General features: G+C 71.7%; 3 protein-coding genes across 12 annotated transcripts; 2 read left to right on the top strand and 1 right to left on the bottom strand.

Moving 5' to 3' along the window:
- Positions 1–26: 26 nt before the first annotated feature.
- LOC129215943 (C-type lectin BpLec-like) lies at positions 27–5050 on the bottom strand. Of its 6 annotated transcripts, none has more exons than XM_054850027.1 (7): positions 4746–5050; positions 3719–3824; positions 3336–3410; positions 1582–1712; positions 1166–1303; positions 529–643; positions 27–245 (listed from the first exon to the last, which is right to left on the bottom strand). In XM_054850027.1, the coding sequence occupies exons 3-7, from the start codon at positions 3400–3402 to the stop codon at positions 178–180; spliced, it is 519 nt and encodes a 172-aa protein (XP_054706002.1). In that variant the 5' UTR covers positions 3403–3410; positions 3719–3824; positions 4746–5050; the 3' UTR covers positions 27–177. The 6 variants fall into 6 exon arrangements, with proteins under 6 accessions (XP_054706002.1, XP_054706012.1, XP_054705982.1 ...); XM_054850037.1 differs by having other exon boundaries at positions 3336–3407; positions 3719–3856; XM_054850007.1 differs by having other exon boundaries at positions 3719–3856.
- A 1745-nt stretch (positions 5051–6795) lies between these two features.
- Positions 6796–13262, top strand: LOC129214986 (struthiocalcin-2-like). The gene is made up of 5 exons (XM_054847452.1): positions 6796–7195; positions 11016–11110; positions 11504–11668; positions 11789–11894; positions 13186–13262. Exons 1-5 carry the CDS (start codon positions 6796–6798, stop codon positions 13251–13253), a joined length of 834 nt encoding a protein of 277 aa, XP_054703427.1. The 3' UTR covers positions 13254–13262.
- Positions 13263–14960: 1698 nt separating this feature from the next.
- On the top strand, positions 14961–17375 carry ODF3B (outer dense fiber of sperm tails 3B). 5 transcript variants are annotated; one of them, XM_054847620.1, is made up of 7 exons: positions 14961–14996; positions 15558–15675; positions 15778–15981; positions 16068–16169; positions 16778–16899; positions 16980–17120; positions 17227–17375. In XM_054847620.1, the coding sequence occupies exons 2-7, from the start codon at positions 15567–15569 to the stop codon at positions 17305–17307; spliced, it is 759 nt and encodes a 252-aa protein (XP_054703595.1). In that variant the 5' UTR covers positions 14961–14996; positions 15558–15566; the 3' UTR covers positions 17308–17375. The 5 variants fall into 5 exon arrangements, with proteins under 5 accessions (XP_054703595.1, XP_054703602.1, XP_054703612.1 ...); XM_054847627.1 differs by having other exon boundaries at positions 17230–17375; XM_054847637.1 differs by having other exon boundaries at positions 17031–17120.
- Positions 17376–17935: the final 560 nt, after the last annotated feature.

The raw sequence follows: 17935 nt of genomic DNA on the forward strand, positions 1-17935 counted from the left end.
GAGGACAGGCGCAGGTGGGTGCTGGGTGCACAAGCCAAGGTTTATTGCCCGCCGGGTGTGCGGGGGAGCCGGCGGGGCCCCAGGGAGGCGGCAGGCAGGGAGGGGCACGGGGGGTGGCAGGGAGGGGGGGGTGCAGGGGCACCCCGAGACCCCAGAGCCAGGGGGTCCAGACACCCCTCAGAGCTGGTGCTGGCACAGGAAGGGGAACTGGCTGTTACAGGGGTAGTCGTGCCAGAACTCGAAACCTAGGCGGGGGGGCAGCGAGTCACCCCGAGCCCTGTCACCCCCCCCCCAGCACACCCCTTTTTCCTCCATCACCTCCCCATCACTCCCACCCCCATCACCCCCACCTCCATCACCCCCTTTTACCTCCATCCCCCCCACCTCCATCACCCCCTTTTACCTCCACCCCCCCATCACCCCCTCTCTTCCCTCACCCCCTTTACCACCAGCCACCCCAACTCTCCGGCAGCAGCCGGGGGTCCCAGCCAGGCCGGGGCCCCCCCCGCCCCCCAGGACCTGGCTCACCCGAGGACTTGTCGAGCACCACGCAGTCCTCCTTGTCCCACAGGTTGTTGGGCTGCCCCGGGGCCCAGCGCTTGTAGTCGAAGATGGAGTTATCCGACCACTTCCACCGCCGGCTCTGTGGGGCGGGCGACAGTGGGTGCCTGGGCCGGGGGGCAGTGGGTGCCCAGGGCAGGGGACGGGGGGGGGTCAGTGGGTTCCCAGGATTGGGGGGGTCAGTGGGTGCCCAGGGCAGGGGATGGGGGGGGGTCAGTGGGTTCCCAGGATTGGGGGGGTCAGTGGGTGCCCAGGGCAGGGGATGGGGGGGGGGCCGTGGGTTCCCAGGATTGGGGGGGCAGTGGGTGCCCAGGGCAGGGGACTGGGGGGGGTCAGTGGGTTCCCAGGATTGGGGGGGTCAGTGGGTGCCCAGGGCAGGGGACGGGGGGGGGGGTCAGTGGGTTCCCAGGATTGGGGGGGCAGTGGGTGCCCAGGGCAGGGGACTGGGGGGGGTCAGTGGGTTCCCAGGATTGGGGGGGCAGTGGGTGCCCAGGGCAGGGGACTGGGGGGGGGTCAGTGGGTTCCCAGAGCGGGGGGCTCAGTGTGTGCCGGGGCAGGGGGCCGGGGCAGCCCCCAGACGGAGGCGCAGCCCCCCGACACTCACGTGCTCCTCGTCCTGCAGCCCGATCCAGGTGTTGGTGCCGTCCCTCTGCCCGGAGATGTAGTGGGCGAGGACCCTGCTGGCCCCCAGGCTGTGGATGGAGGCCAGCCGCCCCCTGGGGCCGTACCGCGTGCACTCGGCCTGGGGGGCACGGGTGGGCGGCTCAGCACCCAGCGCCTGCAGCCACCCGGCACTGGGTGCTGGGCACCCCCCCACAGAAAGCCCAGGGGCGGGGGGTGTGCAGCAGAGCCCCCCCAACCACGTCTGGGGTGCACAGAGCAGAGTCCTGCCCGGGCTGCAGCCCCCACCCTGCCCGGGCGCTGGGGTCCTGCTCCTGCCCGGGGCCATGCCCACCCCCCCCCCACCCGCTGTCCCTCCCCGGGGACCCCCCCAGCGTGCCCGGCGGTGCCAGCACCCACCTCAGCCTCGGCCCAGGTCCTCCTCTCGATGAAGTACCCGTAGCAGTACCCCCGGTAGTAGAGCCATTTCTGGGGGCAGCTGGCTGCCCGCGGCCTCCATCGCGCGGGGTCGGCAGTGCTGGCGGTGGCACCTTCCAAACACGGGCAGAGCCGCCGCTGTCCCACGGGAGGGGGGCACCCACCACGACCCCCACGCCGCGGCCAGGAGGGAGCCAGGCTGCCTGCTGCAGGTGGGCTGCGACACCCCCCCCAGACCCTGCCCGGCAGCACCCCCACCCAGGGACACCCCCACCCAGGGGCACCCCCACCCAGGGACACCCCCACCCGACAGCACCCCCACCCAGAGGCACCCTCGCCCAGCAGCACCCCCACCCAGGGGCACCCCCACCTGGCAGCACCCCCCACCCAAAGGCACCCCCAGTCAGCAGCACCCCCACCCAGGGGCACCCCCACCCGACAGCACCCCCACCCAGGGGCACCCCCACTCAGCAGCACCCCCACCCAGGGGCACCCCCACCCAGAGGCACCCTCGCCCAGCAGCACCCCCACCCAGGGGCACCCCCACCCAACAGCACCCCCACCCAGAGGCACCCTCGCCCAGCAGCACCCCCACCCAGGGGCACCCCAACCCAACAGCACCCCCACCCAGGGGCACCCTCGCCCAGCAGCACCCCCACGCAGCAGCACCCCCACCTGGCAGCACCCCCCACCCAAAGGCACCCCCACTCAGCAGCACCCCCACCCAGGGGCACCCCAACCCAACAGCACCCCCACCCGACAGCACCCCCACCCAGGGGCACCCTCGCCCAGCAGCACCCCCACGCAGCAGCACCCCCACCCGACAGCACCCCCACCCAGGGGCACCCCCACCCTGCAGCACCCCCACCCTGCAGCACCCCCAGGCTCTGCCCTGCACCCAGCATTTGGGGTGCCCGGGGCAGGGTGCAGGGAGGGGTCCCACAGACAAGGCTGGGCATGGGGGGCTGCCACGGGATGGGGAGCAGGGATGAGGGATCAGGGATCGGGGACTGGGGATTGGGGATCAGGGACTGGGGATCGGGGATCGGGAATGAGGGATTGGGGATGAGGGGAATTGGGGATTGGGGATTGGAGATCAGGGATCAGGGATTGGGGATCAGGGACTGGGGATCGGGGACTGGGGATCGGGGATCAGGGATTGGGGACTGGGGATCGGGAATGAGGGATTGGGGATGAGGGGGATTGGGGATCGGGGATTGGGGATCGGGGACTGGGGATTGGGGATCAGGGATTGGGGACTGGGGATCGGGGATCGGGAATGAGGGATTGGGGATGAGGGGAATTGGGGATCGGGGATTGGAGATCAGGGATCAGGGATTGGGGATCAGGGATTGGGAATCGGGGACTGGGGATCGGGGATTGGGGATCAGGGACTGGGGATCGGGGATCAGGGATTGGGGACTGGGGATCGGGAATGAGGGGTTGGGGATGAGGGGGATTGGGGATCGGGGATTGGAGATCAGGGATCAGGGATGAGGCACTGGAGATCAGGAATCACAGATCAGGGATTGGGGATGAGGCATCGGGGAGCAGGGATTGGGGAGCAGGGATCTGGGATCTGGGATCCAGGATCAGGGATTGGGGAGCAGGGAGCAGGAACAGGGGAGCAGGGATGGGGGGATCAGGGATCGGGGTGTGCTGGACCGGGTGCTGCTGCCTTGGAGGGGGACTGGCGCCTGCTGCCATGAGCACCCAAGCCCCGGGCAGGGAGTCACCTCCCAGGACGGCCAGGAGGAGCAGGACGCCGAGCAGGCACGGGGGGAGCTGGGGCCCCGCACTCATCTCTTCTGCTGCGGAGAGAGCGGGGAAGGGCCGTGATCGGGGGGGGGGGGGCAGCACAGGGAGAAGCACCCGGAGCTGGGGGTGCCAGGGCTGCTCGGGGGGGGTCCTGCCCGGCTGGGCAACGGGGCTCGGCGGGCTCCATGGCACCATGCACCCCCTGGGATGGAGGGCAGGGGATGCCCAGCTCCATCCAGGACAGGGGGCAGGGGATGCCCAGCTCCATCCCATCCCATCCCAGGACAGGGGGCAGGGGACGCCCAGCTCAGCTCAGCACCCCGAGGAGCAGAGCCAGGGTGCAGCAGGACCCAGCACCCACCAGGGTGAAGGAGATGCAGGCAGGGGAAGGCACTCGCCAAGGTGGCACGGGGCAGGCAGGCGGGAAGGTCGGGACGACGTTTGGGGACCGAGCGGCGGTGGCCGCCCTGGGGACAGGTCACAGGCAGGTCACGAGTCCCTGCGAGGGGGCTGATGGTCACGGAGGAGCCCAGAGGGCAAATGTCACTCCTGGGCTTTACAGCCACCAGCCGGGAGGCAGCGGTGGCCCTGGGAGGAAGCGGGGACGTGCTGGGGGATGCGCTGGAGGTGACGCTGCCGCCCGCACCCGAAGGACATAGGGCCGGAAGGTTTTACGCTGAGGGTGCTGAGGCCCTGGCACAGGGTGCCCAGAGAAGCTGTGGCTGCCCCTGGCTCCCTGGCAGGGTTCAAGGCCAGGTTGGATGGGGCTTTGGGCAAGCTGGGCTAGTGGAGGGTGTCCCTGCCCGTGGCAGGGGTGGCACTGGATGGGCTGGGAGGTCCCTGGGGTGCCGAGGGCGGCCGTGCTGCCTTCGCCCCGCTGCCCTTGCTGCCCCCTGGGTCTCCACCACCCCGTCAGGGTGGTTCATCCTTGCTTGCCCTCACCGGAAAATGGGGAGCGACGGAGCCCTGCCCACCCCCACCCAGCACCTCCTGCAACCAGACCCCCCAGATGGGCGCTAGACCCCACAGCTGGCTGCTGGATGGGTGCTGGACCCCCCCAGCTGGCTGCTGGACCACCTGGATGGGCGCTGGACCCCCTGACTGGGTGCTGGACCCCCGGCTGGGCAATAGGACCCCCCTGGCCAGGCACTGTGGCTGGGTGCCGGCATCCCTCGTTGGGTGCTGGGCCCCCCGGCCGGGTGCCCGCAGCGGGTGCAGACGCCCCGCGTGGGTGACGTGCGGATGGCGGGTGCGTGGGAGCCTGTGGCGCAGGCCAGGCTGCTGGTCCCCACCTTTCCCCGTCGCGAGGCGCTACCACGGGGCGCCAACCGTTGCTCACCGACAGCGCCCGGGAACGCGCCGTGAGGCGCTGACCGTAAGACACTCACCAGACGGCTCCCGGCAGCGGGACTGGCCGGCGGGCGACACGTCTCCGGGTGAGCGACCCACGTCCCGGGGTGGCCCGGTTCCCCACGGGGTCCGTCCGTCTGCCGGGGCGAGGGCTGCGCCGGCGGGAGCTCCCCGGGCCGGGCACGCGCGGCTTTTATGGCTGCGGCGCGGGGAGGGTGCGGGGCAGGACAGCCTTCCTGGAAGAGCCGGGCCACTTCTGCTTTCCTGGAAGGTGGGCTCGCTGCTGCACCTCCTCCGCTCTGCCCCGAACCGGGGGTCCCGTGCTCCCGCTGAGACCAGCTCGGCTTCCCGGCTGCTCCCACTCGGCCTGCGGGCACCCCTGGGGCACCAGCGTCCCTCCAGCAGTGACCCCCCAGCACCCTGGGGTCTCCAGTGACCCCACAGCACCCTGGGGTCTCCAGTGACCCCCCCAGCACCCTGCGGTCTCCAGTGACCCCCCAGCACCTTGGGGTCTCCAGCAGTGACCCCCCAGCATCCCGGGGTCTCCAGTGACCCCCCAGCACCCTGGGGTCTCCAGCAGTGAGCCCACAGCACCCTGCGGTCTCCAGTGACCCCCCAGCACCCTGGGGTCTCCAGCAGTGACCCCCCAGCATCCTGGGGTCTCCAGTGACCCCCCAGCACCCTGGGGTCTCCAGCAGTGAGCCCACAGCACCCTGGGGTCTCCAGTGACCCCCCAGCACCCTGGGGTCTCCAGCAGTGACCCCCCAGCATCCCGGGGTCTCCAGTGACCCCCCCAGCACCCTGGGGTCTCCAGTGACCCCACAGCACCCTGGGGTCTCCAGCAGTGACCCCCCAGCATCCCGGGGTCTCCAGTGACCCCCCAGCACCCTGGGGTCTCCAGCAGTGACCCCCCAGCACCCAGGGGCCAGGCGGAGAGCGGTACCCACGCCAAGCCCAGGGCTGCTGCGGCCCCGCGAGGTCCCACCAGTGAACCCACAAAAGCGCTGCAGGCGACGATCCCAGACGAGCTGTGACACCGCGAAGCACCACCCGGCAGCTCCAACCGGAGCTCGCCCCACCGAACCGCGCCGTGCCGGGGGCCGGACACCTCGTGCTCAGCACGCGCAGGGCGATGGCCACGTAGGACATTAAACCTCGGATTTCGGGATTGAAACGCGGAGGGAGCAAGACGTGCCAGGGTCCAGGCAGCTGCCCGGCTCCACGCGGCATCGCTGGGGGCTCGGCCGAGAGAGTGCCGCGGCTTGGCAGAGCCTCTGAACGTCACCGGGCGCCGTGGACTGAGCAGGAGGGGCTGCGACCCGCACAGCCGGGCACCTCGCCACGCCGGTCCCGGTTATCGTTAGCGCTCGGCCAACCCTTCGGCTGTAAGCGTGCGGTTTGGGCCGGTGAAATGACGGTAACTTTGGTGATTCGTGTTATGTATTCCCCGTGCCGGAGCTCCAGGCTGTCAAACCTATCAGCGCTTTTAATTGGGGGTTCGTTACCAGGGGCCCGCGAGGTGCCCAGGTCGGCGTCGGTGCGGGGTGCTGCTGGGGGCTCACGGGTGAGCTGGGGGCGTGACGGCAGCGGGGAGCGAGTGTCGCCGCACTCATCACCCAGCCGTCAGATCTACGGGAAATAATAATCACGGGAGGGAAAGGCAGTCGGAGGAGTTGTCCCCCAAAGCCCTTCCCCGCTCCGGTGCTCCCGGCTGCCCGTGACTTTGTCCAGCCGATGTGCCGGACACGCGGCCGGGACGGGCAAGGTGGGACCGAGGAGCCAGGGGAGCCCCTGGGCTGCGGCTGCTGCTGGGGGAGGAGCCGGGAGGAGAGCACCCCGAGACCCGCCGGAGAATCCCCCTGGATGTGGGATACCGGGGGTGGGCGCTGCTGGGAGACGAGGGGGGCTGAGCACCCCCTTGGCCAGGGCACCCTTCCAGCACCGAGCCACGGGGCAGCCCCAGCCCGCACCGCGCCGGAGCCTGGGCGTGTTGTGCAGGAGCACACGGATGCTGTGCGGGAGCACACGTGTGTTGTGCGGGAGCACACGGATGCTGTGCGGGAGCACGTATATATTGAGTAGGAGCACATGGATGCTGTGCCGGAGCACACGTGTGTTGTGCAGGGGCACACGGATGCTGTGCAGGAGCACACGGATGCTGTGCGGGAGCACACGTGTGTTGTGCAGGGGCACACGGATGCTGTGCAGGAGCACACGGATGCTGTGCCGGAGCACACGTGTGTTGTGCGGGAGCACACGTGTGTTGTGCAGGGGCACACGGATGCTGTGCAGGAGCACACGGATGCTGTGCCGGAGCACACGTGTGTTGTGCGGGAGCACACGTGTGTTGTGCAGGAGCACACGGATGCTGTGCGGGAGCACACGTGTGTTGTGCAGGAGCACACGTGTGTTGTGCAGGGGCCCGTCTCACATGCAGCACACCCGCCTGCGCCCTGGCCGGCTGCACCCTGTGCCTGTGGCGTTCCGGGTGCCGGGGGGGGACACTCTGCGGTTCCGACACCCCCATTGCCATCACGGACGTCTTGTCCCGTGTCCGGCGCCCTGCCCACCCAGGGACAGGCAGCAGCGTGGCCGGGGGGGGGGGGGGGACAAAGCCCATCATCGGAGCGAAATCAGGCTCGTGCCCCCGCCCCAGCTCCCGGCGCGTTTATCGCTTCCATCACCTCCCCTTGCGACCGGCCGCGCTCGCCCTGCTCCCGCTTTCGCAAGGCCGGGGCTGGGGCCGGATTCTGACCGTTGCCGTTGGCGGCTCTTGACACAACCGAGACCCAAAGGCGGCTGCTGTCCCCCCCGCATCCTCCTCTCCCCCCGGCATCCTTCTCTCCCCTCCTCACCCCTGCCTCTCCCCCATCGCCGCTGTCGGTGACCCCATTCCCACTCGCCCGTCCCCCGCCACCTCCGCGTCCCCCCGCCTCTCCGGCGCGTCCCCCTGCGCGCAGTCACGGCCTCCACGCCGGCTGACGCGGTGCCCGGGAAGGGTCACCGGCTGCTGGCACGGCCGTTACCGACTTCTGCTTTCCTGGAAGGGCCGTTCGTTATCGCCGGTTCTGCCGCCCTTATCAAGGATGCCGCAGGCTCCCAGATAAACGGAGATCCTTCCCTGACAGGATGTTTCCATGACGGCCGCGTCGGCCGCGGGCTGCTCCAGCAGTGCCAAAGGCTGGGTGCTGAGCCCCGCACCTGGGTGCTGAGCCCCATAGCTGGGTGCTGAGCCCCGCACCTGGGTGCTGAGCCCCATGGCTGGGTGCCGAGTCCTGCAGCTGGGTGCTCAGCCCTGCAGCCGGGTGCCGAGTCCTGCAGCTGGGTGCCAAACCCCACGGCCGGGTGCTGAACACCGTAGCTGGGTGCTGAGCCCCACGGCCGGGTGCCAAGCCCCACAGCTGGATGCGACCCCCCCCCGACTGGCTGCTGAACCCCACGGGCGGGCGCTGGAGCCCCCCCAGCCCGGCTGTGCCGGTGCTTTCCCTGCCGTGCCGGCCGGCTTGGCGCCGTGCCCGCGGCCGGTTTGGTGCCAGGCGGAGGCGTTTGATCGGCGGGCGAGAACGGCTGCGGGGCCCTTGGCACGGGCCGGCGCTTCGGGGCTCGGCCTCGGTGCCAGGGAGCCGGGGGACCCCCCAGCACCATTGCCGGGGCGAGGGGCCGGGGGTGCAGCTGGGCCGAGGGGGACCCCCCCGTCACTGCCCCTTCCGTTGCGGAGTGACCCCTGCCCTCCGTCCCGGGGGGTGCGCGGTGCCATGGCGCCCGCCGAGCCCCGTTGCCCAACCGGGCAGGGCCCCCCCGCCCCAGCAGCCCCGGCACCCCCAGCTCCGGGTGCTTCTCCCCGCACCGGGGATCGGCACCGCGCCGGCACCCTTCCTTGGGCGTGCTGGAGGCCGGGGTGCCGCCGCCACCGCCGGGTGCCCGCGCGGGGCGAGGGGGACACGTGGCAGCGGTGGCGTCAGGGCCGCGTGAGCGGGTGCTGGGGGACACGCTGCTCCTGCCGCTCGCGAGCGAAAACGGGACGCGGGGCCTGGGCAGCCCTTTTCATCTCGGCCGGGCTCCCCCCCGGCTCCGGCGCTGGGCCCTGGGCACGGCCACCCCTTTGCGGGGTGAGGACGAAAGCAAAGCCGGGGCCTCCCCGCCACGGCCGCCCCATCAAAGGGAGCAGCGGGGGCCACGCGTCGCTGAGCCGCCCGCGTGCGTCGATGGGGCCCGGCTGTTTGCTTTGGGCTGGGACGACATTTGGGGTGGCTCCCGGAGCGCCTCGCCACCCACCCCTCCCCTCCTGCCCGGGGATAAAACCCCCCGGGGCTGCGCCCAGCTCCCCACGGGGACCCAGCCAGCGCCCGCTGCCGTGCCGAGCGCCCGAGGGGACGCGGGTGAGTCCCTGCAGCCGCACCGCGGGCAGGGGGGCTGCGCTCCCCCGTTGGGGTGCCCTGGCCGTGGGGCTTCCCCTGCCCCAGCTGCAGCCCCAGCAGCTCAGGAGCCCCTGCACCCCTGCACCCTGCACCCCTGCACCCCTGCACCCTGCACCCCTGCACCCCTGCACCCTGCACCCCTGTATCCTGCACCCTGCACCCTGCACCCCTGCACCTCTGCACCCCTGCACCCTGCACCCCTGTATCCTGCACCCTGCACCCTGCACCCCTGCACCCTGCACCCCTGTATCCTGCACCCCTGTATCCTGCACCCTGCACCCTGCACCCCTGCACCTCTGCACCCCTGCACCCTGCACCCCTGTATCCTGCACCCTGCACCCCTGCACCCCTGCAACCTGCACCCTGCACCCCTGTATCCTGCACCCTGCACCCTGCACCTCTGCACCCTGCACCCTGCACCCTGCACCCTGCACCCTGCACCCCTGCACCTCTGCACCCCTGCACCCTGCACCCCTGTATCCTGCACCCTGCACCTCTGCACCCCTGCACCTCTGCACCCTGCACCCTGCACCCTGCACCCCTGTACCCTGCACCCTGCCCCCTGCACCCCTGTATCCTGCACCCTGCACCTCTGCACCCCTGCACCCTGCCCCCTGCACCCCTGTATCCTGCACCCCTGCACCCTGCACCTCTGCACCCCTGCACCTCTGCAGCCCTGCACCCTGCACCCTGCACCCTGCACCCCTGCACCCTGCACCTCTGCACCCTGCACCCTGCACCCCTGCACCCTGCACCCTGCACCCTGCACCCTGCACCCCTGCACCCCTGCACCCTGCACCCTGCACCCCTGTATCCTGCACCCCTGCACCCTGCACCCCTGCACCCCAGCATCCCACACCCTGTATGTCTGCACCCTGCACTCCACACCCTGCACCCCTGCACCCCACAACCCTCCACTCCTGTACCGCAGCACCCCAGCACCACTACATCATGCACCCTGCACCGCTGCACCCCAAGTCCCCCACACCCTACACCCCGAATCCATTCACCCTGCACCCTTGCACCCCCTGAACCCCCTGAACCCCCACACCCTGCACCCCGAATCCGTTCACCCTGCACCCTTGCACCCCCTGAACCCCCACACACCCTGCACCCCGAATCCGTGCACCCTGCACCCTTGCACCCCCTGAACCCCCTGAACCCCCACACACCCTGCACCCCGAATCCGTGCACCCTGCACCCTTGCACCCCCTGAACCCCCACACACCCTGCACCCCGAATCCGTGCACCCTGCACCCTTGCACCCCCTGAACCCCCACACACCCTGCACCCCGAATCCGTGCACCCTTGCACCCCCTGAACCCCCTGAACCCCCTGAACCCCCACACCCTGCACCCCGAATGCGTGCACCCTGCACCCTTGCACCCCCTGAACCCCCACACACCCTGCGCCCCAAATCCATGCACCCTGCACCCCCCAAACCCCCCCCGCACCCTGCTCCCCTCCCTCCTGATGCCATCTCACTGCTGCTCCCCTCCCCACTGCTGGAGCACCCTGACCCCCCGCCCCCCAGCTGCACCCTATGGACTCCCCTGCACCCACTGCTGCAACCACACCACCGCCGGGTTGGGGGGGTCCCCGTGCCCCCCTTTCGAGCTCCCCCTGCCCAGTCAGCCTGGCAGCAGGACAGCCGGACTTGGGCACCCATAGGTGGGGGGGGAGCTCAGCAGGGTGCTGAGCACCCCCCATCCTACCGCCATCCCTCCCCAGGGAAGGGACAGATGGGACCGAGAAGGACCCTGAGGCTCGGGCTGCTGGGCTGCCTGCTGCTCGTGTCCTGCCTGCACGGTGAGTGCCGGGATGGGGGGGGGGGTGCCCCCTGCCCGTCATCCCCCCCCCCCGCTGCCTGACCCCCTGCCTTCCCCGCAGGGCAGGAGCCGGCTGCCTGCGCCTGGGGCTGGGTGCCCTTCGAGGAAGGGTGCTACGGCTTCTTCCCCCGGGAGCTGAGCTGGAGAAGGGCGGAGGTGAGGGCATCGGGGGGGGGGGGTGGGTTTTGGGGGTGACCCCCACCACGGGGCACCGCATCCACCTCCGGTGCCCCACGGCACTCGGCAGGGAGCTGGGCTTTGCCGGTCCCCGACGGGACCAAGCATTGGGGTGCTGGTGGCACCTGGGATGGGGCGCTCCTCTCCGAGGACGTCCTGGCCCCGTGCGGGACCGGCGGCCACCGCGGTGGCACCGCGGCCACCCTGTGCCGAGGGAGCATCCGGCTGCGCCAGGCACCGCGTGTGCCCACAGCACCGGTCCCGCCATCCTCATCCTGGGGTCTGGGACCAGGGGATTGGGGACTGGGGCCAGGAACCGGGGTCGAGGACCAGGGGTCGGGGTCCGGTGTCACCCTGCCATCCCCGCCACAGGCCTTTTGCCAGCGCTTCGGCGCGGGCACCCACCTGGCCTCGGTGCACAGCGTGGAGGAGCACCGGGCCATCGCCACGCTGCTCTCCTCCTCCCGCTCCAGCGAGGACAGCGAGGAGGAGGACGTGGATGACGGCATCTGGATCGGCCTCCACCGTCCCCTGGGGGTGAGCGCGGCCCCGGGGCAGAGCCGGGACCCTCCCAGGACCCCCTTGACCTGCTCCCAGCAGCCCCGAGCGGGGCCGGGGGGCACCAGATGGGGGTCACGGGGTCTCTCCCCCCTTTAGAGCCGCCGCTGGCAGTGGTCGGACAGCTCGGAGGTGGACTACGGCTCCTGGCACCGGCAGCCCAGCTCCAGGAGGAGAGCCTGCGCCGCGCTGCAGGATGCTGCCGGTGAGCACGGCCCCGCTGCTGGCACCGGGGACCCGTCCGTCAGGTGTCCCCGGCCACCGGCACCCCCGGCCACCAGCACCCCTGGCCACCGGCACCCCTCACCACCGGCACCCCCGGCTACCAGCACCCCTGGCCACCAGCACCCCTGGCCACCAGCACCCCTGGCCACCGGCACCCCTCACCACCAGCACCCCTCACCACCGGCACCCCTGGCCACCGGCACCCCTGGCCACCGGCACCCCTCACCACCGGCACCCCCGGCTACCAGCACCCCTGGCCACCAGCACCCCTGGCCACCAGCACCCCTGGCCACCGGCACCCCTGGCCACTGGCACCCCTGGCCACTGGCACCCCTCACCACCGGCACCCCTCACCACCAGCACCCCTGGCCACCGGCACCCCCGGCTACCAGCACCCCCGGCTACCAGCACCCCCGGCTACCAGCACCCCCGGCCACTGGCACCCCTGGCCACCGGCACCCCTGGCCACCGGCACCCTTCGCCACTGGCACCCCTCACCACCAGCACCCCTCACCACCAGCACCCCTGGCTACCAGCACCCCCGGCCACCAGCACCCCTCACCACCAGCACCCCTGGCCACCAGCACCCCTGGCCACCAGCACCCCCGGCCACCGGCACCCCTGGCCACCAGCACCCCTGGCCACCGGCACCCTTCGCCACTGGCACCCCTCACCACCAGCACCCCCAGCCACCAGCACCCCTCACCACCAGCACCCCCGGCCACCAGCACCCCTCACCACCAGCACCCCCGGCCACTGGCACCCCTGGCCACCAGCACCCCTCACCACCAGCACCCCTGGCCACCAGCACCCCTGGCCACCGGCACCCCTCACCACCGGCACCCCCGGCCACCGGCACCCCCAGCCACCAGCACCCTCAGGCACCCGCGGCACGGGCTGAGCCCCCACAGCTCCTGCCAGCTCGCGGCTGGGGCAGCCCTGGGTGGTGGGCGGCACCTGGGTGTGCACGCACACACCGACATGGACACGCGCACGGACACGTGTGCAGGCACAGACGCATGCACCCCGTGCACACGTATGGACACACGCTGTGCACACATGGACACACACGCACACCATGCACACACACACACACACACGTACACACCATGTGCACACGCAGACATCCCTTGCACACACACACACACACACTCTGTGCGTGCACACACACCCCCCGTGCAGCGCGTGTGCCCCAAGCTGCGCTCCTGGCCGCAGGGGGCCGTGCCGGGGGTGGGGGGTCCCGGGGGGCTGACGGCCTCTTTCCCTCCCAGATTTCATGACGTGGCTCAGCGACGCCTGCGCCGACAGAAAACCCTTCGTCTGCAAGTCCAGCGCCTAGAGCCACGGGCAGCCCCCGGCGCCTGCCCCACTGCCCCTGCCTGCACCCCTGCCTGCACCTCTGCCCGCACACCTGCCTGCACCCCTGCCTGCACCCCTGCCTGCCTCCCTGCCTGCACCCCTGCCCGCACCCCTGCCCGCACCCCTGCCTGCACCCCTGCCTGCACCCCTGCCTGCCTCCCTGCCCGCACCCCTGCCTGCATCCCTGCCTGCCCCCCTGCCTGCACCCCTGCCTGCACCCCTGCCTGCACCCCTGCCTGCCATGGTGCAGCGCAGCCGCCAGCCGAAGTAAAGGTCCCTGAGCCCAGCCTGGTCTGCGCATCCTTCATCCCACACCTCGCTGCCCCCATCGGGATCCCACGCTGCCCCACAGCGCCGTGGGGCTGGGGAGGGAGGGACTCGGGGTGCTGGGGTCACCCGGCCACCAGCCACCACGGGGTGCGGGAACGGGGAGAGGAACCAGGATGGGGGACGGCACGGGGACGGTCTGGGCAGCCCAGGACAGGGAAAGCTTCTGCCGGAGGAACAGCCGGGGCTGGTGGAGAGTCCTGCAGCACACCCCACGGGACCCCCACAGCCCCCACGGGACCCCCACAGCCCCCACGGGACCCCCACAACCCCACGGGACCCCCACAGCCCCACGGGACCCCCACAACCCCATGGGACCCCCACAGCCCCCATGGGACCCCCACAACCCCACGGGACCCCCACAACCCCACGGGACCCCCACAGCCCCCACAGGACCCCCACAACCCCATGGGACCCCCACAGCCCCCACAGGACCCCCACAACCCCACGGGACCCCCACAGCCCCCATGGGACCCCCACAGCCCCCACGGGACCCCCACAACCCCACGGGACCCCCACAGCCCCACGGGACCCCCACAACCCCCACAGGACCCCCACAACCCCACGGGACCCCCACAGCCCCACGGGACCCCCACAGCCCCCATGGGACCCCCACAACCCCACAGGACCCCCACAACCCCATGGGACCCCCACATTCCCCACGGGACCCCCACAACCCCATGGGACCCCCACAGCCCCCACAGCCCCCATGGGACCCCCACAGCCCCACGGGACCCCCACAACCCCATGGGACCCCCACAGCCCCCACAGGACCCCCACAGCCCCCACGGGACCCCCACAGCCCCATGGGACCCCCATAGCCCCCACGGGACCCCCACGGCCCCTGGGAGACCCCCATCACCCCAGTGGGGCTCTTGCAGTCCCAGAGGGACCCCACGGCCCATGTGGGACCCCTGCGATCCCCGAGGGTCCCCCATGGCCTTGGGACGCCTGTGACCCATGTGGGACCCCCAGAGACACAAGAGGATCCCCACGGTCCCACTGGGAATCCATGTGGGATCCCCCTCAGCTCTTGTGGAACCTCTATGGCCCCCCAGGACCCCCCAGGACCCCCCAGGACCCCTATGGACACAGGTGGGACCCCCATCACCCCCAGCAAACCCCTCCAGCCCCGCAGACCCCCTACGGCCCCGTGGGACCCCCACGCCCTGGACCAGTCTCCCCTAGAGATGGCTCCTGCAGTGGGGCAGCCCCCCACCCACGGCCGCCTGCGTCCCCCCGTGTCCTGCCTGTGCTGTCCCCAGCCCCGTCCCCCCGTCCCCCCGTCCCCATCCCCCCGTCCCGTCCCCCCCCGGGCTGCCCAGCGCCGTTTGTTGTGCAGGTGCCATAGTAACTGGGGGAGGGAGAGCCCGGCCGGAGCTCAGCACCACTCAGGGTGAGGGGCCGCAGCCCCCCGGGACCCCCAACCTGGGGGCTGGGGCTGCATCCGTGGGGTGATGGGGGTGCATCCATGGGGGGCTGGGGGTGCAGTCATGGGGGGCTGGGGGCTGTATCTATGGGGGGCTGGGGCTGTACCTATGGGGGGCTGGGGGTGCATCCCTGGGGGGCTGGGGGTGCAGTCATGGGGGGCTGGGGGTGCATCCCTGGGGGGCTGGGGGTGCATCCATGGGGGGCTGGGGGTGCATCCATGGGGGGCTGGGGCTGTACCTATGGGGGGCTGGGGCTGTATCTATGGGGGGCTGGGGCTGCACCCCAGGGGGGCCGGGGTTTCTTCCCTGGGGCTGTCAGGGCTGTTGTGCCCCGGGGTGCTGAGCAGGGGTTGCGGGGGGGTGCAGAGCTCCAGAGCCCCCCGGCCATTGTGATGCCGGTGCCGCCAGCCGCTCACCCACGGTCGGCCACCGTGCCCAGGCTGCGGACCCCCATCTCCCTCCGAGGGGCCGGGGCCGGCGCCGGGGCGGGGGGGTCAGTGCTGAGGGGCCGCGCTCGCTGCCGGCAGAGCCCCGCCATGTCGGCCGACGCCTGGGTGGGCAGCTGGAGGCCCCACCGCCCGCGGGGCCCCATCGCGGCTCTCTACGGCAGCCCCGGGCCCAAGTATGGGCTCCCAACCAACGTCGGTGAGTCGGGGCCGGGGGGCGGCCGGGGGGCCCGTGGTGCTGGGGGGTGCTGGGGCCAGGGGGCCGGGGGTCCCGCAGCCCACCGAGCCCCCTGCCCGGCAGGCTACCGTCTGCACGACCCCTCCCGCGGCCGCGCCCCCGCCTACAGCTTTGGGGTGCGCACGGGGGGGCGGCAGGACGAGCGCTCCCCGGGACCGGCGTACCTGCTGCCCCCCGGGACCACCGCCAAGGGCCAGGACGGGACCCCCGCTTTCTCCATCTACGGCCGCCCCCGCGACCTGCCGCCCATCCACACGCCCGGGCCAGGTGAGGGGGGGCCGGGGGGGCCGGGGGGGATGGCAGGGCCGGGGACCCCCAGCTGTGCCCACGGCCCTGTCCCCCGCTCCCCCCAGGCTGCTACTCCCCGGAGCGGGCCGGCAGGTTGGCCTTCCCCTCCGCACCCGCCTGCTCCCTCCGCTCCCGCACCCAGCAGGGCACCAGCCACCAGACACCAGGTAGGGCGGACGGGGGGGCTGGGCCACATCGTCCCCGGGCTGGGACCCCCCATCATCCCAGGCTGGGACCCCCCATTATCCTTGGGCTGGGACCCCCCATTATCCCTGGGCTGAGCCCCCCCATCATCCCAGGCTGGGACCCCCCATTATCCCGGGGCTGGGACCCCCCATCATCCCCAGGCTGGGACCCCCCATCATCTCTGGGCTGAGCCCCCCCATCATCCCAGGCTGAGCCCCTGTCATCCCCGGGCTGGGACCCCCCATCATCCCCAGGCTGAGCCCCCCCATCATCCCTGGGCTGGGACCCCCCATTATCCCTGGGCTGAGCCCCTGTCATCCCTGGGCTGAGCCCCCCCATCATCCCAGGCTGAGCCCCCCCATCATCCCCGGGCTGGGACCCCCCATTATCCCTGGGCTGGGACCCCCCATTATCCCTGGGCTGGGACCCCCCATCATCCCTGGGCTGGGACCCCCCATCATCCCAGGCTGAGCCCCTGTCATCCCTGGGCTGGGCCCTCCCTCCCTACCTCCCCAAGAGGGACAACCCCCCCAGCCCCCCCTCGCCCCAGGCCCCCCCCGTCAGACCCCCGCTGCGCCCCACTCCCCAGGCCCCGCTGCCTACCGGCTGCCCCCCATGCTGGGGCCACGCGTGGTGAGCAAGAGCTCGGCCCCCAACTACTCCATCCTGGGACGCAGCCACGTCGGCGCCTTCTACGAGGACCTGTGCAAGGTGGGGGGGCCGGGGGGCTGGGGGGCTGGGGGCTGGGGTGGGGGTGCTGGGGGTCCGGTCACCGCACCCTCTGCCCACAGACGCCGGGGCCCTGCAGCTACCGCGTGGTGAACCCCGACGTCTACAAGCAGCGGGCGCCGCAGTACAGCATGCTGGCGCGCAACGCCCTCCCCGGGGACACCACCGCCAAGCCCGGACCTGGCGCCTACAGCCCCGAGCAGGTGAGGGGGCACCGGGGGTCCCGCCGGCACGGGCAGGGCAGGGCGGGGATGGCGGCAGCGGGGCCCAGGACCCCCGGCCCTCACCGCCGCCGTCTCTCCCACCCAGCAGGGCCGGCAGCGGGGGCTGACATTCGGCATCCGGCACTCGGACTACCTGGCTCCCCTCATCGTGGACGTGCCCGACTAGGGGGGTGCGGGGCTGCCGCGGGGCCGTGGGCGATGGACACAACTGATACGAAAAGATCGATGCCTTCAGCCAGAGTCGCTCTCCTCGTGTCCCACCGCGTCCCGTCCCGCTCCGCCCTGGGCTGGTCAGTGCCACGCAGGGAACCGTGGCTGTGCCGGGGGGTCGGGGAGCACCGGCCTTCCAGGAGCTGCCCTCGCCCCAGCCCGTGCTCCCCTCTCCTGGAGGAGACCCCAGCGAGGCCGTGGCTGGGGAAGCAGGGCTGAGCTCCGGCCCCACGGCCCCACGGCCCCACTTGTCCGTGCTGGGGATGGAGGATGCGCTGCCCACACGGGTACCAGCCCCCTCCCTGCGCCAGCCCCATCCCCACCGCCAGCCCAGTGCACCCAGCTGACACCTTCTGGCTGGGGACACTATCCTGTCCCATCCCGTCCTGTCCCATCCCGTCCTGTCCCATCCCGTCCTGTCCCATCCCATCCCTGTCCCATCCCGTCCTGTCCCATCCCGTCCTGTCCCATCCCCATCCCATCCACATCCCCATCCCCATCCCCATCCCATCCCATCCCATCCCATCCCATCCCCATCCCATCCCATCCCATCCCCATCCCATCCCATCCCATCCCCATCCCAT

The sequence above is a fragment of the Grus americana genome, chromosome 1 (genome assembly GCF_028858705.1).
Source record: "Grus americana isolate bGruAme1 chromosome 1, bGruAme1.mat, whole genome shotgun sequence".
Classification (NCBI taxonomy): domain Eukaryota; kingdom Metazoa; phylum Chordata; class Aves; order Gruiformes; family Gruidae; genus Grus; species Grus americana.

What these genes read in the sequence shown, in the direction of transcription:
- LOC129215943 (XM_054850047.1), bottom strand. Translation starts at nt 3,402, where the DNA reads ATGAGTGCGGGGCCCCAGCTCCCCCCGTGCCTGCTCGGCGTCCTGCTC. An exon ending in CCTCCTGGCCGTCCTGGGAG is followed by an intron (nt 1,713 to 3,335) that starts GTGACTCCCTGC and finishes CGTGTTTGGAAG; the next exon opens with GTGCCACCGCCAGCACTGCC. An exon ending in GGACCTGGGCCGAGGCTGAG is followed by an intron (nt 1,304 to 1,581) that starts GTGGGTGCTGGC and finishes CGTGCCCCCCAG; the next exon opens with GCCGAGTGCACGCGGTACGG.
- LOC129214986 (XM_054847452.1), top strand. Translation starts at nt 6,796, where the DNA reads ATGGATGCTGTGCCGGAGCACACGTGTGTTGTGCAGGGGCACACGGAT. An exon ending in TGAGCTGGAGAAGGGCGGAG is followed by an intron (nt 11,111 to 11,503) that starts GTGAGGGCATCG and finishes TCCCCGCCACAG; the next exon opens with GCCTTTTGCCAGCGCTTCGG. An exon ending in GCCTCCACCGTCCCCTGGGG is followed by an intron (nt 11,669 to 11,788) that starts GTGAGCGCGGCC and finishes TCCCCCCTTTAG; the next exon opens with AGCCGCCGCTGGCAGTGGTC.
- ODF3B (XM_054847620.1), top strand. Translation starts at nt 15,567, where the DNA reads ATGTCGGCCGACGCCTGGGTGGGCAGCTGGAGGCCCCACCGCCCGCGG. An exon ending in CACCAGCCACCAGACACCAG is followed by an intron (nt 16,170 to 16,777) that starts GTAGGGCGGACG and finishes CCCACTCCCCAG; the next exon opens with GCCCCGCTGCCTACCGGCTG. An exon ending in TCTACGAGGACCTGTGCAAG is followed by an intron (nt 16,900 to 16,979) that starts GTGGGGGGGCCG and finishes CTCTGCCCACAG; the next exon opens with ACGCCGGGGCCCTGCAGCTA.